At 44.9% G+C, this 26,299-nt stretch overlaps 8 protein-coding genes across 8 annotated transcripts; 5 read left to right on the top strand and 3 right to left on the bottom strand.

Moving 5' to 3' along the window:
- Window positions 1–975: 975 nt before the first annotated feature.
- Window positions 976–4,552, bottom strand: BJY04DRAFT_221411 (cytochrome P450; the record flags this gene model as incomplete). The annotated part of the gene is made up of 5 exons (XM_073717110.1): window positions 976–1,002; window positions 2,777–2,932; window positions 2,998–4,017; window positions 4,087–4,152; window positions 4,214–4,552. 5 exons carry the CDS (start codon window positions 4,550–4,552, stop codon window positions 976–978), a joined length of 1,608 nt encoding a protein of 535 aa, XP_073567869.1.
- Window positions 4,553–7,227: 2,675 nt separating this feature from the next.
- BJY04DRAFT_221410 (fungal specific transcription factor domain-containing protein) lies at window positions 7,228–8,808 on the top strand (the record flags this gene model as incomplete). Its single annotated transcript, XM_073717109.1, has 3 exons — window positions 7,228–7,590; window positions 7,652–7,903; window positions 7,978–8,808. The coding sequence occupies 3 exons, from the start codon at window positions 7,228–7,230 to the stop codon at window positions 8,806–8,808; spliced, it is 1,446 nt and encodes a 481-aa protein (XP_073567868.1).
- A 579-nt stretch (window positions 8,809–9,387) lies between these two features.
- Window positions 9,388–11,043, top strand: BJY04DRAFT_229958 (carotenoid oxygenase family protein; the record flags this gene model as incomplete). Its single annotated transcript, XM_073719170.1, has 1 exon — window positions 9,388–11,043. One exon carries the CDS (start codon window positions 9,388–9,390, stop codon window positions 11,041–11,043), a length of 1,656 nt encoding a protein of 551 aa, XP_073567867.1.
- Window positions 11,044–14,558: 3,515 nt separating this feature from the next.
- BJY04DRAFT_209457 (cytochrome P450) lies at window positions 14,559–16,307 on the bottom strand (the record flags this gene model as incomplete). Its single annotated transcript, XM_073714130.1, has 4 exons — window positions 14,559–14,958; window positions 15,029–15,827; window positions 15,887–16,141; window positions 16,205–16,307. The coding sequence occupies 4 exons, from the start codon at window positions 16,305–16,307 to the stop codon at window positions 14,559–14,561; spliced, it is 1,557 nt and encodes a 518-aa protein (XP_073567866.1).
- Window positions 16,308–16,557: 250 nt separating this feature from the next.
- Window positions 16,558–18,222, top strand: BJY04DRAFT_229954 (cytochrome P450; the record flags this gene model as incomplete). The annotated part of the gene is made up of 4 exons (XM_073719169.1): window positions 16,558–16,762; window positions 16,809–17,160; window positions 17,211–18,060; window positions 18,130–18,222. 4 exons carry the CDS (start codon window positions 16,558–16,560, stop codon window positions 18,220–18,222), a joined length of 1,500 nt encoding a protein of 499 aa, XP_073567865.1.
- Window positions 18,223–21,383: 3,161 nt separating this feature from the next.
- On the bottom strand, window positions 21,384–23,588 carry BJY04DRAFT_115693 (CocE/NonD family hydrolase). The gene is made up of 3 exons (XM_073708242.1): window positions 22,982–23,588; window positions 22,791–22,914; window positions 21,384–22,742 (listed from the first exon to the last, which is right to left on the bottom strand). The coding sequence occupies exons 1-3, from the start codon at window positions 23,288–23,290 to the stop codon at window positions 21,457–21,459; spliced, it is 1,719 nt and encodes a 572-aa protein (XP_073567864.1). The 5' UTR covers window positions 23,291–23,588; the 3' UTR covers window positions 21,384–21,456.
- A 17-nt stretch (window positions 23,589–23,605) lies between these two features.
- BJY04DRAFT_196639 (uncharacterized protein) lies at window positions 23,606–24,710 on the top strand. Its single transcript, XM_073712371.1, has 2 exons — window positions 23,606–24,502; window positions 24,585–24,710. The coding sequence occupies exon 1, from the start codon at window positions 23,888–23,890 to the stop codon at window positions 24,230–24,232; it is 345 nt and encodes a 114-aa protein (XP_073567863.1). The 5' UTR covers window positions 23,606–23,887; the 3' UTR covers window positions 24,233–24,502; window positions 24,585–24,710.
- On the top strand, window positions 24,676–26,067 carry BJY04DRAFT_115697 (galactose-binding domain-like protein). The gene is made up of 2 exons (XM_073708243.1): window positions 24,676–24,965; window positions 25,037–26,067. Exons 1-2 carry the CDS (start codon window positions 24,880–24,882, stop codon window positions 25,911–25,913), a joined length of 963 nt encoding a protein of 320 aa, XP_073567862.1. The 5' UTR covers window positions 24,676–24,879; the 3' UTR covers window positions 25,914–26,067.
- Window positions 26,068–26,299: the final 232 nt, after the last annotated feature.

The raw sequence follows: 26,299 nt of genomic DNA, 5'->3' as shown, positions 1-26,299 counted from the left end.
AATAATTAAATTAATACTACTACTTATAGTAGTATATAAGAAATACTATAAACTAAGTTTTAATATAACCTCTTTAGGTAAGTATAATATAATATTAGGGATCCCGTAGCTTGAGGATTATAACCTAGATATTAACTAGAATAAGAAAATATTTTAATAAAGAATTAGGAAGGAAAAGTACTAGATTATTAATAGATAATCTTATTAAATAATAAATATAATAGGTTACTAAAAGAATATATTAATACTAAAGAACTTATTAGGATTATTTAGAAATTAAAATCTCTAATAAGATATAAGGTCTTATTTATCTTAAAAAAAGGGGAAAAATAACTTTATATTAATTATTAACTACTTAGTAATATAATAATTAAGGATTAGTACTGTTTACTCTTAATTAATAATATTTAAAACTAATTACGCAGAGTAAAATAGTTTATAAAACTTAATATAACTAATATATATTATTATATTAGGATTAAAAAGAGAGAAAAATAAAAGACTACTTTTAAAATACTAGGTTATATTATTCAGGCTAACTAACGCACTAGTATTATTCTAGTAATATATTAAAAAAGTATTATAAAAAGTTCTACTAAGGTATACATGTGTGTATATTAATAATATTATTATTTATTTAGAAACCTTTAAGTAATATATACTAGATATATAAGAAGTACTAGTAGAACTATAAAAAGTAAATCTTAAATATAAGTTTAAGAAATATAAGTTCTATATTAAGGAAACGGAATTCTTAGGGTACTAGATTACTAATGATAGTATCTAGGCAGAAGTATTAAAAATTAAGATAATTTAGGAATAGCCTATGCCTAAGAACCTTAAAAAACTATAATAATTTATTAGTTTATTAAACTATTACTAATACTTGTTAAGACACAGCCAGCCTCGGGAGCCTGACAGCCTATCAAGTCCACTGCTAACAGGAAAGGCCCCGACCACACCAACAAAAACTAATTAGAAGAAAGAACCTTTGTCGCCCTGCTAAGATATTTAGTATATAGGGTAGTATATGGATAGTAGGGCCAGGAGTAGATAGTATACCAAACCATCTACCACTAATATACTAAATAATATATTATAAAAGATATTTAAAGATGCTTATTACTACTATATCTAGTTTTACTTGTTCTTCGTGATTAATTATAATTATTATCTTAGAGTTACCTTTAAAATAGTAATATACTCATACAAACTACTTTACAAGTATTTTATATATAAGATACTTAGCCTTGCCTACTTTAACTAAGCTCAACCCGACCGTGGCTAGTCTTTATACTAGTCGGGCGATAAGCTAAGGAGAAAGGATTAAGTAAGTTAAGTCAAACACTGCGAGCTTACAAGAGGTTACCAGGGTTAGGAAGAAGCCAGAGGTTGGTTCTTCCGTAACAATAATCTTATTAATTAGTATTAATAGGGTATAGATTAATCCCTAGCTTTAAATATATTATCTTAATATTTAATCCTATTATTTAATAGTTTTAATAGTTTTAATATTATTATATAAGTTTATTATTTTTTAAGACTTTTTTAGCCTTGTCCAGGACTTCTAGCCTGCTAACTCTTGATATTATAATCAGGATTATAAAGTTGTTCCTAACTATTCTATCTTTATTTATTTATTTACAAGTTTTAGACTTCTTTTCTTATTCTTATAATCTAGTCTTTTACTGAGAATATCTATTTATATTTTGTTAATACTTTTATATTATATAATGCTATAATTACACTATAATAATAGTTTAGCTCATCTAGCTTATCTCCTTATTAACTTTTTATTATTATAAAGTAAGTAAGAATCTTATAATTAGACTTGATTATAATTTAATATTATATATCTTTTAGGTAGATCTTCTAGTACTTAAGTACTATTATAATAACTAGTAATTCTTTATTATAGATATTCTAATTTAACCTGGCGCGCGGATAATGTAACCCGAGGGCGCGGCCGCAGGCTGCTAGGCCCGGTCGCGCGTGCCTATTATAGAAAGAAAATATGGGAACCCGAGTTAAGCTAACCACGACCTTGACTACTGCCTGAGCCGGGGTCTAGGTAATAAAACCTTAGTAATAGGAGATCATATTAACTACTAACTAGTCAGCCTTGGCAAAGGTAGTTAGTGGTTAATTACCAGGGCAACTACTATAAATTAGTAGTTGAGATAGTAGTTAACATAGAGGATATTTAAGGATACTTATTACTACTATATCTAGTCTTACTTATTCTTTATTATCAATATTATATTATTATTTAATGGAACCTTTAGAATAGTAGAATAGTAATATACTTATATAAAATACTTTATAAGTATTTTATATATAGGATACTTAGCCTTAATTACTTTAACTAAGCTTAACCTTAATTATGATCAGTCTTAATACTAGTTAAATATAATAGTTATTTAGAAAAAAGATTAAGTAAGTTAAGTTAAACATTACAAGCTTATACAAGATCACCAGGGTTGGGAAAAAGCCAAGGGTTAGTTCTTCCGTAACAACTATTATCACACCCTAGTATTATTAACTTGTGGCATTATGCCCTGCCAACCGCCCTGGCTGGGCTTTTAACAATACTGTGTAGCACCTAGCAAAACTAGGGAGTAGCCTGCTTATACTTAATCATGAATATGGCGCATATATAGCTGTTCACTTCACTTGCATGAGGTATCTACTTACTGTGCTTGGGATATGTTTGAATACTGATCCAAAGCAAAGTAAACTACATCTTTGTGGCCCTCTGCCTGAGCCGTATAATCACATTGTGGATCTCAGCAAACCACATTGCGTGCACAGCCCACTCTTTCTTCCCGGTGCACAATTCAACCTGGTAACGGGACAGTAGCTGCGCGACAAATTTGAACAGCTCAAACATTGCCAGATTCCGACCGATGCAGGTACGCGAGCCGTACCCAAACTGTAGCTTAACAGTTAGCGCTTGGATTAGACTGGGGCCAAAGAGAAAGACAATAGATATCTCACCGTAGCAAGTTGTTTATTCATCTCTTTTATCTGCTCCCCGGAGCTACCTTCACCCTCAATCCATCGCTCGGGACGGTATTCATCAGCATCCTCGCCAAAGATAGACCGACAACGGTTCTGCGCGACAGGGCTCATTGAAACCGTGGCCGAAGGATGGATATAGTATCCCTCGATTGTAATTCCACCTTCAGGAGCTTTCCGCGGCAGTTGATATACAATACTCGGATGCAAACGTAAACCCTCCTTAATACAGGCGTCCAAGAATGGAAGCTCTTTCAGGTTACTGAATGAGAGATTTCCTGCACTGGCGTTATTCAAACCAGACCTTTCATGAGCATCATCAATCTCCCTCTGCAGCCTTTGATAGCGCAGCGGATCTTCCAAAATCGGACACAGGACGGCTTTAATAGCCACAGATGTGGTGTCCGCCCCGGCAGCGACCAGACTACCCACCTCAATAGATATATCCCTTATCGAAGCCGGGCCGCCCTTCTCGTCTTTCATGCCCACGAAGTAGTCCAGCATATCACGTTGCTTTGTTTTACCGGGGTCCCCTCCTTCTTCTCTGCACTCCTGCATCCTTTGCGGAATTTGATCAACGGAAAAGCCTGCAAAGAGTTTGGCGAAGTCCGTGATCTGGATACCTATTTTGGGGCCCAGCCAGGTTATCAAGGGATTCGCATACCACGCACTCCGCCCGGGTAGAGCCCCCATATTTGCCGCCCAGGAAGTGATCTTGTGAATTGTGGGAATCAAGCTATTTTTGTCGTGACCGGCAGCAATGAAACCCAGCGGCTCCCCGAGAGAAAGCTTACCGACGATGTCGTATGTAAAGAATGACGCCCACAGGCTTAGATTCACGGGGGTGTTTGTGCTTGCAAGCTGTTCAAACTGATTCCAGAGTGAGTCCAGGATTGTCTGGATCAGTGGCTCCATGGAGACTATCGTGGACATGCTGTATGCAGCGGAGACACGGCGGCGCAGGAAGCTGTGGTGTTTCACGTCTGTGACAGTGAATGTCTACGTGAGGGTAAACAATCAGCCTAGGCAATAAGGGGTTTATAGTGTCTGAACTCGGGTAGCACATACTGAGCGTGGCGCATCGGTGCGGGTTGCGTCCCCCGTAAGCCCCAACCAAGTATCATACCATGCTGTCTGTTACTCCTAGCATTAGTATTTGAGCTTAACAGGCCTGCTGATATGTTCAGAGTTATACTTTGGGTGTGCCTCCCGAGTGACTGAATATCGTCTTGATCAAGTCGGAACTGACAACGCTGACCTCGTTTGGCGCAATCCTTACGACAGGGCCGTACACGCGATGTAGTGCTGCAACATCGTAGAACCACCCACCCTTGAAATATTGCCATGTACGCCAGAGCTCGGTGATCTGAGCGAGTCGTGGTCCAGGTATTTTTCTCAAAGGGTGGAAGTGCGCGCGATAAAGGGAACGAAGCAGAATGAATACGACCACAGCACCAAGACTGAGGACAGCAAAGGAATATTTGCCATTGTCCCTGATTGTAACAAGGGGAACAGCCATAATGAGATTCGCCATGTTGGTTCAGTGATCAGCCTGTTTTACCCACGCCGATTCCACGTGCATCTCTGGCAGCTATCTTATAATTCTCTACCATACCACCTGAGTTGGGACCCCGTGATACAGGGTGGTCCTCGAGTTACCGAGTAGCATTCTCTAACTCACTTTGCGGGATAGTCCAGAGCTCTCTGTGGGGGATACGAATTGTCCCTCCCCCACTTGACATTATCCTTAGTTTTGGGGCTTCTCCGATCATCGCTAAAGCGTACATGACCATGAAGTTTGGCTTTTTCTGCCCGGCCAGTAGGAATCATACCGCGGAAACACCTACGTAGAAGTTCAAGTGGCAGACAGAGCAGTGAGGAAGCATGTGTTGCTAAGCTCTTATTATCAACGCATGACGTGCACGGTCAAGGATGTATCCTAGGGTATCGGGTGGGCAGTCATATTGGAACAAAGAAATCTGAATAGGCTGCATTAGACGAGATGAACACTCCCAATCAAACAGCCCATTCCGACTGGCTGGGTTGACAGATGCTTGCGGGCACCAACAACATTCCGCTTCCGCGGTGTTACATAGAGCACGGAATATCCTTCGATCAAATGGGTCCGAGTGTTAAGTTCACCATAACGGGCTTCATTTTCTGTCATTGTCCCATCTAGTCCACGTGTCGCAAGAACACTAGATACTAGTCCCCAATTGAATAGAAAAAAATATATTCCGAGTATAGGACTCTGTGGTATTGTCCATAAAATCAGTTGTGTTGAATACTGCATCTACTGTGACTGAGCTTTCAGCTCTCTTGTTTGGGTTAAGAACGGTTAAATCCCGTCTCTGATGAAAGAACATTATCGTTTGCTCGTTTTGATATACTGGGTTCAATAGGACATCGCGTATATATTCTAGAAGCTCTAGTTAGTAATAACCGCCCTTCCCGCTATTCCTTCGTGTATATTCAGAACTATTGCCCTCGGGCACTTTTGCAAATCTTCACTTACCAGATTTATCATTTTCTGCACCCCGGAAATCTGAAGCTGCAATTTCCCCGGACGTTTGGCTTTGTGGGGAAGAGCCCTGTGCTAGGAACGACCAATGGGTCTGGAAACAAGCGCCCAAGCCCCCGCAGGATTGTTACCACGGCCATGCGTAATCTCCTTGGTAATACGAGGTAGCCTCCAAGATTCTCGGCTTTTTGCCTCCCTCTAGAAAGCCCTTGGTGGGAGTGGTCTCCCCCCCCCATCAAATTCTGCTCCTTTCTTGATTTCTAGTAAATGACTCCTCTGTGTAGGCCGCCAAGGTCGCGCCATAGCCAATTAGGGCAGGCCACCTTGAATTCCGAATCGACAACCGAGTAGGAAGGAAGGCTGGACATACGTAGATATCTATTAAATCAAGATGCCCTGCAGTGATACACGGGGTACTGCTACTTGAGCATTTTCATCCGCATCGACCCGTAAAGAAATAATCGACTTTCCGAGAAGACCATCAGTCAGGGTAATTTAGGCCAAATTATGCCAATGCATATGTTACTATTGTGCATAAATTCTATAATGCCGGATGCTACCATGCTATGCCGATATAATAGATTTCTTGTGATGTCTTGGGCCTGCTGGATGAGGGGAAAGACTGTTTCTGCGACAATCATCATGAATCCTTACGTACAGTAGGAGACCGCCGATCTATTTTGCCCCGCAACGAACTAAAGGTAAGCGACAGCATGACCAGTCAAGCAAGTGTCTTATGTCATGTGGCCATAAATCAAACCAACCATGGCTCCCTAGGATCTGCCCCTTCAGCCAATGAAAATCGCCCATGAAAGGAGCAGAAGCTGCAGCCAATGACCATGCTGTGTACCCTGTGTGAGGTCACATGCGCTGGAGCCTCCGGCATTACAACGCGGAGTATTTGCCGAAGATAGCGTGTTCTGGTTAACACGGGCCTGGTCGTGGTCCTCCAATGACGAGCCTAGTTAATGCCTCGACAATTGCGGGGTGATGCGGGGAAGACCCACTAAGGATGAGCGCGGAAAGAGATAGTTCTCATGTTATCTTACTTTTACACCCCCAGTTTTCGATAGTTCCCTGAGTGCAGTGTCATATCCACATGGAGAGCATCTGTCCACAAAGCCGGTCTCAACCGGTCTCATCACCCAAAAACTTCAAACCGCGAGACTTCCATCCTCGAAAGCGACAGAAGTACGCCAAAATGGCCTGGTAGGGAACCAATTTAGTTATTGCCCTAAGACATCGTTGAGGAACTCGTGAACCTGTTCTAATGTGCCATAGCGCGCCGTGTAAAGCCCGTAAAGTGAGATGCAGTGGAACCCAGCCTTGTTCTCGTTGCCAGGAGCTGGGATCTGAATGTCTCTATGCTGAGCAACAGCGACAGAATGATGAGTACGTGCTGTAATGGCACCGATGAATGTTTACTGACGGAACTCCTGGACAGGAATCGCCTTGTTCATACTGTCGAGCCGATGACCCAACATCCGGAACACGCCTTTGAACAAACGCAGCATAAACTACCAATCCGGCCTGAAAAGATGATCCTTCACCCTGCAGAGTTCATGGCAAGTTTGCACCTTGCTGAGAGAATGTTGAAAAAGAGAGGGCTGCTATTAAGCCTGGACTCCGACAGAGACCATACCGCGCCTGCAGCCATACCAACAAGGCCAATAAGTACAGTCATCAACATGCTGCAGGGGGCGCAGGCTGTGATAGATGTCGGATATGAGAGTATCAGCCAACTCATCCGCACCTTTATCAGCGAGGTATATCCTCTGTATCCGTGTATCGATCTGGAACGCATCCAGATAAAAGTTAACTCGCTTTTTGACCTGCTGTCAAATTTTGGCGGCCGGACGACTGCAGATGTTGATCTAGATATCATTGATATCGAAATCATGAAGGCTACTGTAGCAGTAGCGCAGTGTGTTAGTGGAGAGACTCAAAGCTCCTTGGCTTGCGATCTTGAAAGTAAGCTTTCATGGAGTGTACAATCAACCCTTGATCAGGAACACTGCGGCATTGAGGATATTGCTATGGCTACTCTGGTAGTAAGTCCATGGATTTCCTATAGTCAACAAAGAAACCAACACATACTAATGAAGGGGAAAGTCCATATATTTAGATATCAGAGATTTGCCGGTCCGGGCGTGGAGAATGTCAAGTTATGCGGCGAAGCTGTGTCTCGAGCTAGGTATTCATCAGCGAAGTTTCTATGAGGCTTGTGGGCTACCACCATCAGGAATTGTATTCCACAAGAGGATGTTTGCCTGCGTCTACAGCTTGAATATGAAATGCAGCTTCTATACTGCGCTCCCCTGGACCCTAGATAGCCGCCACGTCGATGACAGGCTTCTTGATCTTGTATGTCACACCCGCATCGTAAAGATATACAGAAAAGGCACCCGCATAACTAATGTTAAATTCATTGCACGCAGCCCGAGCACTCTTATCATTCCTTGAACATCCCCTTGTGCAAGATTACATCTGAAGTATGGGACCTGGAAAACTACAAGTCGTCGAATAGAACAAACTCTTGCGATCGCGCCGACTTTTTGACCTTTCAGCTCGAAAGAGTCGTTGATAAAATGCCAATGGGAAACTTCGTCCCGCTCGAGCCAGACGTTACACCCCCTAGTTGGCTGAATACTTCCCTGAAGCATCTTATCCAGCTCCGCGTCAACCATGCCAAGATGCTCGTCTTTGTACAGACATTTTCTTCATTAGAGGAGATGCTCTCCCACCCTCAGTATACAACCTCCCTCATCTCTCTAGCCAAATCCTCTATCGAAGTGCAGAAAGAGATCATGGGCTTACCTAAAACTGGGAGCTCGCCACTTCTCTTTCCAAGTACAATAACCCTTCTTCTCTCCTCTCTCTCCTTCCTTCTTCTCGCAATTTCATACTCCCCACAGGTGTATAACACACCATGCAACGAGGCCGTTTATACAGCCATGGATATACTGGCGAAATCATACCCATGGGTAAAGGCACCTGGGCGCGAGTCTTGGGGAAGTCTCGGAGATCTTAAAAGCATGTTGATGACCGCCCAGACGCCACCTGAAAGAACGATAGAGCCCGCAATGCAAGATACAATCAAAGAGAGCAGCGCGAGCTTTCAAACCGAGTTTCCCCCGAATGGGACCATACATGCGTCGTGTCCCTCGGATCAAGACATTCTTCCAATGCTGGAAGGGGTTGATACTGCTGATCTGATGTATTTGGAACAGTGGCCGGGTGGAGGTGGCTTTGTTGGGTCATCCTTCTAGGTAGCTAACAAGGCTTTGACAATTTTATGATGTACCTAGCTCTTTATGTTTATGGCAAAACAGCTAAATTCGTCTTACTATTCTATGGTTGCACCCATTACAGAAATGAAGAAACCCGCTGCATTTTTGGCTTGTAATATACAGCACTGGCCTAAGGGGCATAGTTACGGGGTTCTACGCGGGATGATTCCGCATCGGATCGTGCCCCATATCGGAGACCAGATGAAAGTAGGATACCTACCCTATTACCCCGAAAAAAATAAGACTGTACTATTTCTGTCCACGGTGTCAGGATGGCTCGGCCGTAGTTTCTCCACACTATTTCCGCGGTATGACTCTGTTTCGCTGAGCTATCTTGAACGGAAAAGCGAGGGTGTAAGCAATGCAACTACAATAAACACTATCAAAATACCTAGCCAACTATAGATAAGTAGAGTAGTCTAGTTCCGCGGAGTAACCACCATAGGGCGGAACAGAATATAAAAGAGAAGCACAAAAGATGCAACAAGTCCTGATACAGCGCTTCAAGCCTTCTCCAATAAATACCTGCTCTACCCGTCGAGTTCTATAAAGCCCAACATGTCTCCGAAGACCTCACGAAGTGCAAGTCTTTCTCATGGCGATGCAACCCAGCCCCGAACAGACTATCAAAAGGAAGAAACCGCTCAGCCCACTCACGAAAACCATTTCAACCTCCACTCACCATGGGAAACACGCTATTCACCTATCGATGCAGTCGCACAAGGACGATTCGAGGCCGAGATGGATGATCTAGTCGTTTTCGGAAAAATCCCCACAGCAATCGAGGGCACCTGGTACCGCGTCCACGCAGACAACGTCCAACTCCCCCCAGTAGACGTACCCTTCGTTGAAGGTGACGGTTTGATCAGCGCGTACCGTTTCTCCGGTGGGCGGGTTTCGATGAAGATGAAGTACGTGGAGACCGAGCGGTACTTGCTCGAGCGGAAGGCCAAAAAGAGATTATTTGGGCGGTACCGAAATCCTTGGGACAACCATCCTTGTGTACGGCTGGCGAATGACGCCGCGGCAAATATCAATATCCTGTACTGGGCTGGAGATCTTCTTGCCATGTCTGAACGGTCGCTTCCATACGCGGTGCACCCGGATACCCTGGAAACACGTATATACGATCCGTACGGTGGCCAGATTGCGTCCCGGGCTTTTACCGCGCATCCGAAGATAGACCCCTTTCAGAATGAGCTATTGGCTTGGGGAACTAGAGCAAAGGGTCTGCAAAGTTCAGATATCGTGACATACTCGCTAGATACAACGGGTCGCGCTAAGAATGAATTCTGGTTTAGCGATCCGAATATCCCGGGTTGGTGCCATGATGCCTGGGTGACAGACAATTGGATTGTTCTCTCTAGCGCGCCATTCAGGGCAAGGACAGACAAGGAGCTCCAGGTCCCCAACACGGACTACTGGGAATACGTCCCTGACAAGTCCCAGGAGCTCGTGGTTATCCCTCGTTATCCTGATAGCCCACTGCACGGCTGGGCGCGGGGGGAATACCGCCGGTATCTCGCGGAAACCGGGTTGATTGTACACACAGGCGGGGGCTGGGAGGAAGCCGACGGAACTCTCACGCTTGATTGCCCATTTTTAACTTACAACAACATCTTTCCGTTCTGGAACCCGCCGCATCACAAACCAGATAGTGCCCCCACGGGCGATTACGTCCGCTTCAAGCTCGACCCCAGGCAGCCTACAGGGACGAAACTACCCCTTCCAACAAGTCTCTCGAACCACGGTCTGACCGACTTTCCCGTAATCGATGATCGCTACTTGACCCGCAAAACCACGATAGTCTACCTCAGCGGGATCACCGCAACCCCCGAGGGGGGCGTCCTCTTCAGCAGTATCATCAAGCTCAATACCGATACAGGAGAATCAGCAGTATTCAGTGGTGCTCCTGGAGGTAACTTTGCAGAAGCCGTCTTTATCCCTCGCTCCGACAATGCGCCAGAGGGGGACGGTTACATATTATTTGCAAGCACGCGAGCCAACGTGTCCAAGACCGAGCTCCTCCTCCTCGATACGGAAGACTTTTCACGTCCTATTGCGGTCATTCAACTCCCGTTTTTGACTCGCAATCAGGTACACGGAAACTGGGTACCTAATCCGAATGCCGGGACGCCGTTGCCCCAGCTGGGAAAGCCCATTAAGGACGTTATTGCGACCACGAGGTTTGGACCGCTGGCAAAGGGGTGGTGATATCGGCGATTCTAGTAACGCTAAGGATACGATGGACGCGCGAGTGTTCCGTTTGGTGGAACTGCTGGTTTACCTTGAATATGACGTAAACCCGGGCGGTCGGTGCGTCCCGGGCGGATGATAGTTTTCCTAACAATTATACTGCTTTTAACTAGTACAACTCTATTAATTCTTATGTAAATAAAATGATTTAAAAAAATTTATAAGTATATTATCCTATTTTTTATAACTATATGCTTTATATTGTAAGTAAGTTAGTGGAGCACGTCTAAGTTTATTAAAAACTAAAAGAGTACTAGTACTAGACCCCTCTTTCTGGCTTTAACCTTATTCTTTCTTGATGAAAAAATATCCTGTACCTAATAAAATACTTTTTATCAGACTTATTAAGTATTTAGAATAACTCTTTTTTAGTATCATATTTATAATAAGACTAAGGATCCTTGTTTTCTTGTACTAGTAATCTAGTACTATAAATAATTATTTTGTAGTCTTGTATAACCTTATCTAGTACTTATTTAAATAGAATTAAGAGATGTTTAAAGTCATTTCTTAAAAGCTTTTTAATAAGGTTTTTCAATATACCTGGCAGAATATATAAGGTATATAAGACCATAAAAAAAGAATTAAAGCATTAACTTTACTTAAAAAGGGTATAGGAGTTAATAGCTTTAATTATAGTTTATCTATTATTATAATGAGGAAATATAAAAGAACCCTATCTATTTTAAGCTTATTTTAGATATTTTTGAAGACCTTTTTACATATCTATAGCTAGGCTTTAAGAGTCCTAGCTTATTAATATTATTATATTCTAGTTATATTTTCTGTTTGACTAACGATCATAGATTTTTTAAGGCTTAAAATAACTAACATCTAAAGGTTATAAAAATAAAATAAATTAAAAAGTATATAAATAGCTATAATATTATGTTTCATATAAGTAATATTAAAGATAGGTATTAAATAACTTCTATAATTATCTAGAATTAGTAGTACTTTCCCCATCCTTTATTACTTTTATATAACTAGAATAAAGTATTTTTCAGAGCTGTTACGGAAGAACCAACCTCTGGCTTCTTCCTAACCCTGGTAACCTCTCGTAAGCTCGCAACGCTTGACTTAACTCACTTAATCCTTTCTCTAAACAGCCTCACGTCCAACTAGTATAAAGACTAGTCACGGTCGGGGTTGAGCTTAGTCGAAGTAGGCAGGGCCAAGTATCCTACGTATAGAATACCTGTAAAGTAGTTTATACGAGTGTGTTGCTATTCTAAAGGTAACTCTAAGATAACAATTTGTATTGATCACGAAGAACAAGTAAGACTAGATATAGTAGTAAGGAGCGTCCTTAAATATCCTTTACGAGTATACCCTCCGTATACCTTTCCGAGGTATACCAAGTGGTATACCTAATAGGGATACTTCCTTACCTACTATTTCCCTACCAGTTCCTGGTCCGCTGGATGGTATACGCACGTGACTTCCTTCGTGGGCATACCGCTAGGTAACTCCCGTTATATAACGGTTAGTATCCGTCCGTGCCTGTTGGTGTTGCTAGGTCCGTCCTAACACCGAAGGTGTTTAATATATTGAGAGCCCAAATATTGTAACAGCGTAATCTTCCGTGGCCGATAATATTCCTTCCTCGATAATAGTGTCCTGGGATACTATTATCTCGTCACAACGTTACTGGTCCGTATTATTCTGCCGTGTAGACCGCCTTGGCTGGGTTCTTAACAAGAGCTAGTAAAAGCCTATCTTATTTATTATTTTTTGTTTAGTAGTAATCTTAATTATTTAGTTATATAATGTAAAGAACGTCTTAAACCAGCCCTTTAAATGATACTTTCCTTTAGATATAATAGTTAAGGGTACTAACTACCTAGTTAAGTTAATATATTTTAATAGTCGAACCTACTTTTGAGTTTTTAATATAACAAGCCATGATTTCCTAGGTATTTTTACCTTTTAACACTATTACTATTAATATAATTAGCCCTATAGTAAATTTAGTTTCATAAATTAAGGATATCTTTATCTTATATGCTATGCTTAGCTTTAATTTCCTATAACTTTTGAAAAGAAGAAATTAATAAGCTTAGGAAATTTACACAGAGCTTTTTAGTAACTAATTTTTAGGCTATTCGACTCTTAATCTTAATATATTTTTACAACATGGTCTGTTATCTAGTCCTTTCTAACAGTTATATTCTATAATAAGGCCTTCTTTAGAATAATTTTAGTTATCTTATCAATATCTAAATATCTGGGAGGTACTTTATATACATTAAGTAATACTATCTATCCTACTTAAATATCTACTTAAAGTAAGGATAGTATAAGGACACGTGAATATCCTGCCAGTGCTGACTTAGCCGCGGGCTGACTAAGCATATACTAACTTTAGAATCCTTATAAAGTAAGATTCTAAACCTTAGTATTAATCTATACTATTTATATAATCTTTAAAAATAGCCCTTATTTCCTTATTAAGTCTCTAAATCCTGAATACGCTGATTCAACCAAGCACATAAGAACCCCTGTTCTCATATTTATCTGCTTTAAATAATATCTTAGTAAAGAAAGCAAGTATCTAAGCATGCTACTTTAATAATTTTAATATTATTATCCTTACCTATATAAGATAATAATAAGTAAGTCTTAACTACTTGTTATTTATTTACTAAGTATTTATAATAATCTAGGTCTATTTATTTTACCTAGCTAGATTTTTAATAAGTTACTTTTATAAGTATTATATTTCTTAAGTAAAAAAACAAGAACTTAAGATTTAGCAGATAAAAGCAGCTATTAAGACTTAGGAAAAACAAACTTATACTAAATAAATTATTAATAAGATAGTAGACCTAAACCTACTAAGAAATAAAAGAAGTTATAAAAAAAGGTAAGTAATTAATAACTACTCAACTAGGAGTTAGTTTTCTAAACTAGTTTTTTAGATTATAATCCTTATAGTAGGAAAGTAGTTGCTAAGCAGTTATAATATAGTTAAAGTTACTTAATAACTAGGACTACAATATATATATATATGTATCTATATTATATACCGTATGTATAGTAATAATACTCCCTTTACTACCAGCAAGTTTAATAATACTATTTTAAAATAAGCTAGTAGTAACTATAATATAATATAGACTATTAAATACTTATATAGTTATTTTAGAAGTGGTTGAGTCTTATAAGACTTATAATTATTAATAGGATATTTATTAATTAACAAATTGCCAACACTAAATGCCCCACTTTGGCACAACCGACCAAAATATCAACCTCAGCTTACCTGATCTCTCTCTTAAATATGAACTCTACGATCTGCTGCCACACATACTCAGTTCACAATGTAAATATACGCTACAACAGCACAAGCCTAAAAAATAGGGTTATCGATATAATATCTACCTACAAGCGGTGATAAACACTGCATGTACTTGATTAGCAGCTTAATAAACCACATCACGTTCATGACTAAACGGCAGTACCAAATTGAACTAGGCAGGGCGCGTCGCCCGTGCCTGGCGTAGAGCTTCAAACACCGCGTCATAGCGCTCAGGAGACCGCGCGGCGAAATCAAACTCAAAGTGCTCCGGCTGCGTGTTGAAGCCCTTGGTATAACTGTAAAGTGGAGGTGGTGGAAACTGTTTGCCGTCTGCATTTCTCTTCCTCATAATATTCCCGGCCCAGGCGATGCGAGCCGTTAATATATGCAGCGAGCGCTCGGCTATATTCTGCCCGGGGCAAATCCGACGGCCAAACCCGAAACAGCTAAAATTCTGGAGATTCGGATACTTCGATAAGGGTTCGTGGTAGGTGGGGAACTGAGGCTCCAGCCATCTTTCGGGACGGAAGTTTTCTGCGTCGGGATATAAACCTGGATCTCTGTGGATGGCCCTATGGAGTTTTTGATATATGATTAATATCTGCGATCTCGGGTCTCGAGTGAGTGGGAAATTAGGCTCACCATTGATTCGGGTGGAAAATAGTGCCGTTTTTGAAAAAGTAGCCCTCGTACTCGTCATCGGTGGTCAACTGGTGAGGGAAACCACCAGCTGTGACAGGACGCCAGCGTAGAACCTCCTTGATAACAGCACGGACGGTAGGTAGATTCGGAATGTCTGTAAACTCGGGCATCCGGGAGCCAACGTGAATGTCCAGTTCATCTTGCATTTTCTTCTGCCAGTCCGGGAAATGACACATGGCGAGGCAGAACGACATCATAGCAGCTGCAGTCGTGCCGCTGCCAGCTTCAAAGAGCGTTCCGATAACATAAGCCCCTTCATCATCAGATAATCGGTAGATCTCCTGATTTTCCAGAAACGTCCTAGTGAACGACTTGAGGTAAGCCTTGGTACCCCTTTGCAGTTCATTCCTTACGTCCGCCTGTAACTCTCGAAATAGCCCTAGTTCTTCCTCGTGCAACCTCCGGCCTTCCCGTTTGAATGGCGCAAGAAACTCAGGCAGATGTGCTAATATTGGGAATGAATCAACAAGATAAGCCCCCGGAGACGCGACACGCTCTAGATTATGGTTAACCCGAATAATCCTCTCAATTTGATCGGCACTCTCTAGCCATTTCCCGAACCCAACACGCAGGATAACGCCAGAAGCGTACTGCTCAAACCACTTCTCGTACCCCGCGGGGTCCTGAAGCAACGATACCAGGAGCTTTTTGGATTCGTAATCCTGCACCGGCTGGTAAGAGTCCGCAGCAACGGGCATTGTTAATTGATGCATAAGCCTTCGGCCGCGGCGCCAGCGATCTTCATTTTTCCTCTCTATTAGCTATGCTTGCGTGTTTTTGGAGCAAAGTAACACATACCGTTGTACGGGAGAAGCAGTGGCCTCAGCTCGCGGGACAGTATACCAGATGCCATTGGTAAATACTCTCTGGACGAATAATATGTCCCTCGCTCGCGTAGCAGGTCATTGGCTGCCTTTTCTGTTGACAGCACCACGTGTTGCCTGCCTCCCAGGTTAAGTCGGAAGATAGGGCCGTATTCATCCGCCCAGTCCTTGAACTTCAGCCAGGAATGGTGCGGTGGGATATCAAGCAGGTTGCCGACGAGGGGTTTTCCTTATTCTATTAGCCGTGAAATAAAGAGGAAACATGTTTCTAGGCGGGAGCTAGCGTGCCTACCTGGTGGACCGGGGAGAATGCGTTTGTCGTGTTTGGCACGAGGAGTGAACCTAGCCAGCAACCATGCAATGGCCGAAATGGCAACAACCCACGTAAGCAGCATTTTGTTGACATTCACGTCGACAAGAAGGTAGGAGGAAGGGCAGACCGCACAGAGAGACGAGCTGACACTTTCTTTAATCGACGTCCACGCGGAATTGCTCCGCGGTAATGGGGAGATGTGGGGGAACGAGGCATGGGTGCGAGCCGGGTGGGGAAATACCCCCTTGCCATCCATCCATCATACATACACTGTTGGCACTGCTTGAATCGGCTGGACAAGTCGCCTTCTTCAAGTTCAACAACAATCTACGATGGGTTTTCTTACTGATGGCCCACTGTCGTGGCTTGCGCCAGCAGGTCCATATTTCCTCCCCTTCGCGGTCATACTCCTAGCCTTGTATTTTCTGTCCACTAAATACGATCGAAACATTAGCGACATCCCAGGTCCATTTTGGGCAGGATTTTCCAACATTTGGAGAACCCTGGACACGTATAAAGGGCGATCTCAATATACAGGTAAACGCATTACCATTTTGCTGTCGTTCAACACTGATTTGATTAGCAATTGCCCTCCATCGACAGTATGGCCCTCTAGTTCGGGTAGGTCCGAAACACATATCCGTGGGCGATCCGGCAGCCATCAAGACGATCTACGCCATAAACAACGGCTTTACAAAAACAGCCTTCTATCCAATTCAAGCAGCGCGGTACGACAAAAAGCCGATGATGAACCTTTTCGCCACGCGGGATGAGACGTATCATAGTCGCATCAAACGGCCGGTTGCGCATTCCTATAGTATGGCTACGTTGGTGGAGCTGGAGCCCAAGATCGACCATGTCTCAAAAATCTTCATGCGGAAACTGATGGAGTCCGCGAGCGACAATAGACTGATTGACTTGGGGGAATGGCTTCAGTATAATCCCACTGCCATCCATAGTTCTCAATACTGACTGTGGTTTTCAGGTGGTACGCCTTCGATGTAATCATCAACCTCACTTTTTCTCAAACACCGGGATTCCTAGAGGAGCTGAGAGATGTAGACAACATGATTTCATCCATCGGGGCTTTTTTCCTCTACGCCGCTGTTATCGGGCAGGTCCCCTGGCTCCATAAGCTGCTTGCGGGCAATCCACTATTACCGGTAGTTATGCCGGCGATCGAGACGTTTAACCCAGCTGTGATGTTTGCAAACAAATGCATGAACGAGATGAAGACCGGAGACACAGCCAAGGGACGGGATGACTTTCTTATGCGATTTCAGCAGCTCGTGGAGAACGGAACCCGGGGCGGTATGGACGGCGGCGCCTTCAAGGCCGCTGATATTGTGAACCATACCAGCACCAATGTCCTTGCTGGGAGCGACACCACGGCCATCGCATTGCGTTCCATCATCCACAATGTAATCACCACGCCAATCTGCTACAGCCGGCTTCTTGCTGAGATTGATGAGTGGAACGATGCTGGCAGGCTCTCTGATCCCGTGAAGGAGAGCGAAGCGAGACAGATGCCATATCTGCAGGCCGTCATTAAAGAGGCGATGCGGCTTCATCCGAGCGTGGGAATGCTCATGGAACGACATGTGCCCAAGGGCGGTTCTACTATCTGCGGCAAGTTTATCCCAGAGGGTTACGTGGTGGGTATTAACCCTTGGGTCGCCGGGCGCGACAAGGGCGTCTACGGTGAGGACGCAGACGAGTTCCACCCCGAGCGATGGCTCGATGCAGGAGAGGACCAACTCAAACAAATGGAGCGGACGTCGCTTGCATTTGGCGCAGGGAGTCGTATTTGCATTGGAAAAAACATTTCCATGATGGTAGTAAAAGAACCCTTTTTCATCTTTGATAAAGACCTTCACAACTAATAGTTGACTTTACACAAGCAGGAAATGTCTAAGGTGATTCCCCAACTGTTTCGAGAATTTGATATCACTCTGGCAGCGCCACGCAAGGATTTGGAAATACTTAACTACTGGTAGGCTGCTAAGCCAGTCTTTTTCTAGGGAATCCTGCTGATCAAGAATTGGAAAACAGGTTTCCGGTTCAGAAGGGATTGGTATGTCGTTTACAGCGCAGGCAGAAGCAGTGCGTAGGTTGATTGAGCTGAAGGGTAATTCACTGGAACCACAATGTATAGTCTGCTTTTGTTTTTGTCTTTAGTTGAAGCAGGGGTTTTTACAGGGCTACGGCTGCTGCTTGAGCCAAACGATTGCGTCCTCAATAGGGGCTGCCGTACTCCCCATCCATTTCCTAATGTGCAACGCTTTGATATAAAGGTCAAGGGTTGTCGCCAAGCTACGTAGACGAAAGTGGAATTCAGATATTGGTATGTTATCAATGGGGCTATTTTAAAATCGTTCTCGGAACTACCCTTCAACTCCAGTATATCGTAGCTCTTAAATCATCGATACTGTACCTACTTGAGCGCCTGCTGCCTAATCCTACCTAACGCCCGATTTCGCCTACTGATACCCTTCAAAAATAAAGCTGTATCTTACTATATAATAGAAGATATGACCTGGTTTTTTAGTATTATATTATATAATAATAAATAAAGTTATTCAAGTTTTTTCTTTATAATTAATACTTTTATAAGCGCTTAATTTACCTGCCTAAATATTTGTTGAGAACCCAACAGGGCGGAGTCGCGAGGCAGAAACACGGACAGCTGTCCGGGGTAGGACCGTGCGGGAAATGCTTCGCACCGGTCACAACTAACCGTCAGTTTCTATGTAGTCCAGACCATCTGTGCAGCCCGAGACAGGCAAACCACGATTGAGGGGCCCAAATGAGAGTGTAAAGCTCGAACATTAAGGTATTCCTATCTTAAAGGCTGAATGCACAACATGCCAAAGTGCGCCCTGTGCCTGTGTGGCTTTCGCCCACAGCTAGATCTGCGACTCAAAATCGCGAAGTAGAGAAAGACTATATGTCGTGGTTTCAAGCCATCGACTAGCTTCTGAATAACTTCGAAGCACGCGTATAAGCGAGGAGATGACATATGGCACTAAATAGAGGCAGTGAACTACAAACAGGCCTTGGGATGCTGGTCGTACAGCCGTCCATTGCTCTCGTAAACTTGTTCCACTATAGAGCGCCAGGATTTCAGGTATGATTCCCAGCGTTCACGATCGGAGCTTCCCACCATACCTTGGTACAGCTCCCTTGTGATACAACCGGGTGAGATCTCAAATCCTGGGTGACCCGTGCCTCTTTCCATAGCTGAAACTGCATTACACACATTGCGAGTTCAACATCCTCAGGCAGAGTAAATGGTACGCCAGGTTCTGTGACTTTAGATGAGTGAAACGGGTACAGCGATGCTAAAGTTTGATCCTCTCTGCCTGGTGGTGCCTGTGCCAGTGCCGTTTGCCATTCTCCAACTGTCATTGCATTCCATGCGGCTTCTGAGCAGGGCAGACGTAGACAGAGATTGGCCAGACGTATTGACGGGGAATATCCACGCTGGAGGTTGAAGTAGCAGTCGAGGCGAAAGACTGAGACTCCGAGTCTAGATGATGTTAGCGGTGTACTCTGTCTGGGTACCTTGATTCCTGCCTTTTCTTCTGCTCGCCGATTAGCCATCGATTAATGTTACTGGCGGCTCGCTCGTCCTTCCCCACGGCTTCTATCCCATGGAAGTATCCTAATTCGTGGACCCAAGTTGTCAGAATTGGCAGAGCAGTGAAAGCCGTGTCCAACAAGTCCTTCTCCTGAAACAGTATATCAACAAAAGCTAACGAAAGCAATCTCCTTAGACTCCCTACTCACCCCTGCATACCAAGCGAACAGAATATTTAACAGCAGCGCCTGCAGGTGCTGCAGAATCACGGTGTCGCTGGCCTGTCGCATGAAGGTTTGCCACTATTAATCGACCGTCAGTTTGAAGGCTATAAACTAGTGTCAACATGATATTACCTCCGTTTCTCCGAGCAGGTGCTGTGAGAGCCACTTGTGCACTTTTCTACATTCATAGTGCAGATTGGAATCATTCCCAACGAGGGCGCCGAGCATCGAAATAGCAAGCCGGAGCCGAAATGTGCATTGGGCTTGATCGAAGCTCGGTTTGTGAAGAAAAGGCCAGTGGCAATGAAAATCCGAAAAGTACCTGTCGATAATCTCTTTCTTCAATAAGGCTGTACTAAAAACATTGAGATCCAGTGGGCAGTCCTCCGTAAAACCCATGCGCGGGTATGTTTGTGTTCGACAGGACTCGAGATCCGGCTGTGCTGTAGGCGAAACCGGGGCAGTATACCTCCCGTTATATTGTTCCATGTTGCTGTCAATCAGAGGCGCGCAGCTCTGCCGACTTCCGCCGAATAAAGGGGTAGCGCCATCGTTGAAACTTTCCTTGGTTGTCACTGTTGCAGCTGTAGCTATGCTTTCGATATCCAACAGCGGCGGGAGGAGGATGTCGGTATTTGTTCCTTCACCATGGCTCCTGTCGCCTCTCGGACGGTGATGAGAACTTACAGTCATATCGCTATTCCTCTTTGGATCGCTGCGGTAGTTTCTCGAGCCAGACGATCCGCCTGTGGGAGAATTTAACGCTGCGTGTGTATACCGTCCTTGTTCATGCGCATTGTTGGTCTGCTGTGTTCGGGTCCGGTGACAGGTAACGTTGATTTCACGGCACTTTGCACATTCTGGTTCGTCGTCACATCTTATTTTGCGATCATGGCATAGATCGCACGCGTTGCTGGTGCGTCCTTTCGGCCGGTATTTGCCATGGTGCTTGATATGTCGTTTCAGGGCGTCACTACAAACGACAATTTATCAGTCACCCCAGATACACTAAATGGATGTTCCTTGCGACTCAGCTTGTAGACTGACCTTCTTGAAAACGAACGACCACAGGGGTGACAGGAGAACGGCTTCACATTGGAATGCTTGCGTTCGTGCCGCACAAGATGCTCGCGCCGCTTGAACCGCATCCCGCAGCCCGGCTCTGCGCAAAAAAAGGAGCACATGGTAGTTCTTTACCTGTCGTCCATCCACCTAGCTCCATGGAAACGACTCTCACTTATACCATACGTAATGCCGTAGATCTTGAGGGGCTAGCGCCGCTGGTGCGGGGAAGCCTAAGCGACTTGGAATGCTTCCGCGGAATTACCAAGAAGAACGTATAGAAATAAGATAAGCTGGTTTAGCTCATTCAGTGTATAACTGTGGTTGGTTGATAAAGCTAAGCTAAATGAAGGCGTGATAATAGCTCATCTTGTAACACAGGGTAGTACCAGCCTGCTTCCAACAAAAAACCGGTTGTACCCTCCGAAACGGGTCTCATCACGCTCGCCACCTTCATGCTGCATAATAGGCATCAGACTATCGCTGTCTTTAGCAGATAACTCAATTCGGATTCGATGGCCCCTTTCAAAAATCATGCTGCTCGGCCGCACCGGGACCTTTGTTGTGTATCGCCTCCCCGATTCCACCACCGCCGGTCTTTTCTGGCTTAGGAAGGGCAAATGTGCCGTCGAGTACTTGGGATCAAGCTCTCTGTGTGACAGGCGAAAGTACCCTCTGGTGACCGCATCTGTCGTCTCATCGTGATTTCCAACAAACTGTAACGCCTCCCCATCAGGCCCAATATTGGTGATGGTGATGAAAAGATCTAGATCCTTTGCATTTGTGGATACCTCCAGGACAAGGTACGGAAAGCCGAGGAGCTCAACCTCTCTATTGAGTGGCTCCGTCTGAAAATGGGCTTTGCCGGTCAACCCGGGATATTCGCACACTAACTGATTTTCGTCCCACGCCGGATTGGAGCCTTTGTTAGTCAAGCCTCCTTCCGGCGTCAGCACGTACTCTGTGTACTCAGTATCCGGTGGTGGGAAGTCCTCCTCTGCCCGGCGGAACTGCTCTCTCCCCTTTCGAATGACAAGGTCCACTCTAGGCGCTTCGGTAAGACCGTTGTCATGTTTGTCGAACAGGAAATAGTCCAGGAACCGTCGCTGTTTCTCGATTAGGTCACGACAATAATATGCATCGATATGGGTTCCAATATGCATCTCCAGGAATTTGAATTCCGACGATGCTCTCATATACCCCAATATATTCCCTGGGCAGTGAAGCTCTGTGTCCATCCAATTACCCGCCGAGTAGAACGGGACTTCAATTTTTGCGGCAGATCTATGTCGGTCAAAATATACCCAAGGTCCGTCGCCCCGGTATTCAGCCTCCGTAATCAGTTTCAGGTAGTCCACACGCTGGGTCTTCAGGATCTCCTCCGGAACACCCTCGCGACGACCGTGCTGGTATGGCAGCACCGCATTATTCCACCAGTGCGTGTGAAACCGAGTGTTCGCAATGCCCCCGGGGCGGATTCTCTGCGAGTAGAAATCATTGGCAGCTTCCCAGGGAATAACCGCCTTGAGTGACGGCGGTTTCTGCTGTGCTGCCGTCCAGCCCACCATACCCAGGTAACTGATGCCGGTCATCCCGACCCTCCCATTGCACCAGGGTTGCTTTGATATCCACTCAATCACATCATACAGGTCTAAACATCGCATTAGTGGCTGGCGACGGCATGGGAAGATCCACCTACCGTTTCCCTCGGCATCTGCATCAATCTCTTGAGATCTCGCTAGTCCGCAAGGGTCAAATATGCCAGGACTACCTCCGATGCCTCGTACGTCCACCCGTGCCAGAGCGTATCCGAATTCCCTAGTCTGTGGCGTGTCAGCGCCATTGTGGTCATGAGTATGGGGTTGTGGATTCCCTGGGAGCTTAACTTACCCACACTAGCGGGTCTACATGCTCCATGCAGGCGTCCGGTCCCAGGGGCTTGATCTTAGCGTTCATCTTGCTGTAAATATCTGTTCGTGGCAGCCCCCACTCGAGGGCATGCACATCCTTCCCATACGGCCCCATTGAGAGCAGGCAGGGGACAGCGATATTTTCTGCACAGTCTCGAGGCAGGAAGATGTCTGCGCAAAGCTCTGCGCTATCTCTCATTTGGATATAGATGTCTTGGATCTTGCTGTATCCCTCACTGCGTTCAATGCGTACGGTTTCCCTCTTGGGTAGAGGCAGTTTCGGCGCCATCACGTGTCAAATAGGCCTGTAAACAAACAGCGGAGGTGTGAAATCTAGAAAAATATAGTATAACTGGATTTTTAGCTGTTAAAATTTGGAGGGTTCCCACTTATATCCATCGCCGTACTGACAATGCGAGCTGGACGAGCCGGGTACAAGATTACCCCACCAGTGCTCTGTCTTCGTTCGTTGGATTACGCCCCGAGCCGGGAGGGGATCATCTTATGATCCAAATACGTCATAGCCATCATGTGTGACTCGGAATTATGTTGACCGTTGGTATATCACTACCTACTTCTCCACTCGGCTGGCAAGTGCTCCACCCCCACACACTTCCGGTTACTCCAGGAGGAACTTCAATTCTAGTTTGATGTATAGATCACATACCATAAGCAACCTCCCTATGCGGGATCAAATTCCAGCCCCCCTCATTTCCACCACGATGCCTGAGGATTCCGCGGAATCATCACTGCTAGCGAACATATCTTCGAGTCTATAAGTTCTGCCCCATTTATGCCCTAACAGTCAGGCTTAATGCTATATTCTGTCAAGAGAACATCAAAGTCTTTTTCGAAGCTACTCACACACCACATTCACTCTTAAACCATGCTTACTCTCCGCGACGGTACCCAGGTCCCCTTTACGGACACACGCCGTGAGCAAGCGCGAGTCTGGCAGAGGTTTGACCCTGCCACAGTTGTCCTCCCCCAGGGATGGACGCGAGAAGAGGGATATCGCCCTCTCCCAGTAAGTGTGATTTGGCACAGAGACAAAGGGATTCCCATGCGCGACGGGAAGATTCTTTACGCAGACATCTTTCGTCCAGAAAACTTGAACCTCACGCCTTTACCTGCGATTATTTCCTACTCTCCGTATGGAAAGACGGACAAGGGTTTGTGGCGTCTCCCCTTTCCGTCTCGTCTTCAGCTAACCGGCGAAAGGGATCCATAATTCCATCGCTCTTAATGTTGGGGTTAGTCGGGATCGACTCAGTGGGCTTGAGTCGTTCGAGGGCTTGGATCCGGCAGAATGGTGCCAGAGGGGTTATGTGATTGTCAACGTTGATGCGCGTGGCATTTTTGAGTCCGAGGGTGATTTTCCAAATCATGGAACGCAGGAGGGGCAGGATGGGTACGATGTTATTGAGTGGATTGCGCAGCAGCCTTGGTCCAATGGCGCCGTCGGTATGGCTGGGAATTCATGGCTTGCTGGTTCACAATGGTGCGCCTGTTCACCCTCCCACCCATCGTGAATGATAGAAGAGAAAGGAACCAAAAAGCTAACTCGGATTTTGCGGTTCCAGGCCAATTGCTATGCAGAAGCCTCCCCATCTGAAAGCCCTGGCACCATGGGAAGGTGCCACTGACACTCGGCGGCATGTCGTGTCCCGCGGAGGTATTGGACATCTCCCCTTTGTGAAGTTCCAGTATGGCAACTTTACAGGTAGGCTTCCACCGAGGGTTTACTTGAGCGAGAATCCTAAGTGATTGATAGGCAAGAATAAACGAGAAGACACTGTCAAGGTTCTGGAGGATTCTCCACTCTGGAATGACTACTGGGAAGACAAGACTACCGATTATGACAGTCTGGACCTGCCAATGTACATTGTAGCGTCCTACTCCACTGGACTGCACGCAGAAGGGTCGGTGAAAGCTTTCAACTACTCACGCTCAAAGGACAAGTGGTACGTTTCTTGCCCGACAGTCCCCTTTTAAAGTAAACCCCGCTGACGTCAAGTTATGATCGCCACGACAGGCTTCGGATCCACCCAACACAGGAATGGCACGATTTGTATATTCATGACAACGCAGATGACCTGCAGAGATTTTTCGACAGATATCTCCTCGACAAGAGAAACGACTGGGAGGCAACTCCCAGAGTCCGTATCTCTCTTATCCGCTACAATGCACCCCCCATCGTTAGCAAGCCTGAATTTTCCTACCCCCCGGCTCGGATCCAGTATCGGTCCTTTTATCTCGACGCAAGGGAGCACACCATTCTCCCAGATCGCATGCCATCCACACCAGGAAGCGTGACATATTCCGGCGTAGACGGTGACAGCGGCGCTCAATTCACGCATGTTTTCAAGAAACGAACGGAGATGATCGGGTTCGCCAGAGCTATTCTCTACATGTCCACTGATGCTGGAGACGACTTCGATGTCTTCCTTGTCATCCGCAAGCTAGACGTCACCGGCAAAGCATTGTACCACATGAACATCCCCCTTAAGGATATGGGCCTCGCCAAGGAGGACGATGTGCCGAATACTAATCTACACAAGTTTATAGGGCCTAATGGCCAGCTGCGGGCATCATGGAGGCATACACTACCCGAAGAGCCGGGGTTGTCGTCCGAGGCACGAAAGTTGACTACGCCTGGTGAGGTTACACTCTCTTTCACGAAAGAGGAGAAGGTCCAGCCGGGGCAAATTGTTAAAATGGATATTCAGATCTGGCCTGCGGGTGTGGTCTACGAGGCGGGGGAAAGCCTCCGGTTGGATGTCAAGGGCAGCGAGGTGCTCTTCAGGGAGACGAACTTTGTCACATTGAGGGAGAATCCGAACAAGGGGAACCATACCATCTATGCCTCGGAAGAATACCCGAGTCGTTTGATTGTTCCGTTGTCTGATTAGGGCGGCTGTCTGACTAGCGGAGCACAACACGCCGAGTTACCTAGCTGAATATTGGATATTTCGAATTTTGTAGGACAGTATGCTTTGTCATAAATCAGGATTTTTCTTAGGCAGAGCAAGAAAGCACGAATTGATGCCTAGATATTGTATGGTCTTTTCTTCACCTGCTGTGATTGATAGGTTGGAACGAAGCCCATATTTAACTGTTATAGACATCGGCAAAATAATAACCCCCAGTTGGCCTAAATCAGAGCTTCTAGCCACCGCAATGTAATCAGAAGTTTTTTTCAATCGTTGATTCTCCAGCCTGTTTGGATTTAGCTGAGCAGAAGATTGATCACTCTGGTATGTCAACATAGGTTCCGGCTATTTCATTCTCAACTAAC

Source organism: Aspergillus karnatakaensis, assembly GCF_047715665.1.
Source record: "Aspergillus karnatakaensis strain CBS 102800 unplaced genomic scaffold BJY04scaffold_49, whole genome shotgun sequence".
NCBI classification, from domain to species: domain Eukaryota; kingdom Fungi; phylum Ascomycota; class Eurotiomycetes; order Eurotiales; family Aspergillaceae; genus Aspergillus; species Aspergillus karnatakaensis.
This window is presented reverse-complemented; position numbering and strand designations above follow the sequence as displayed.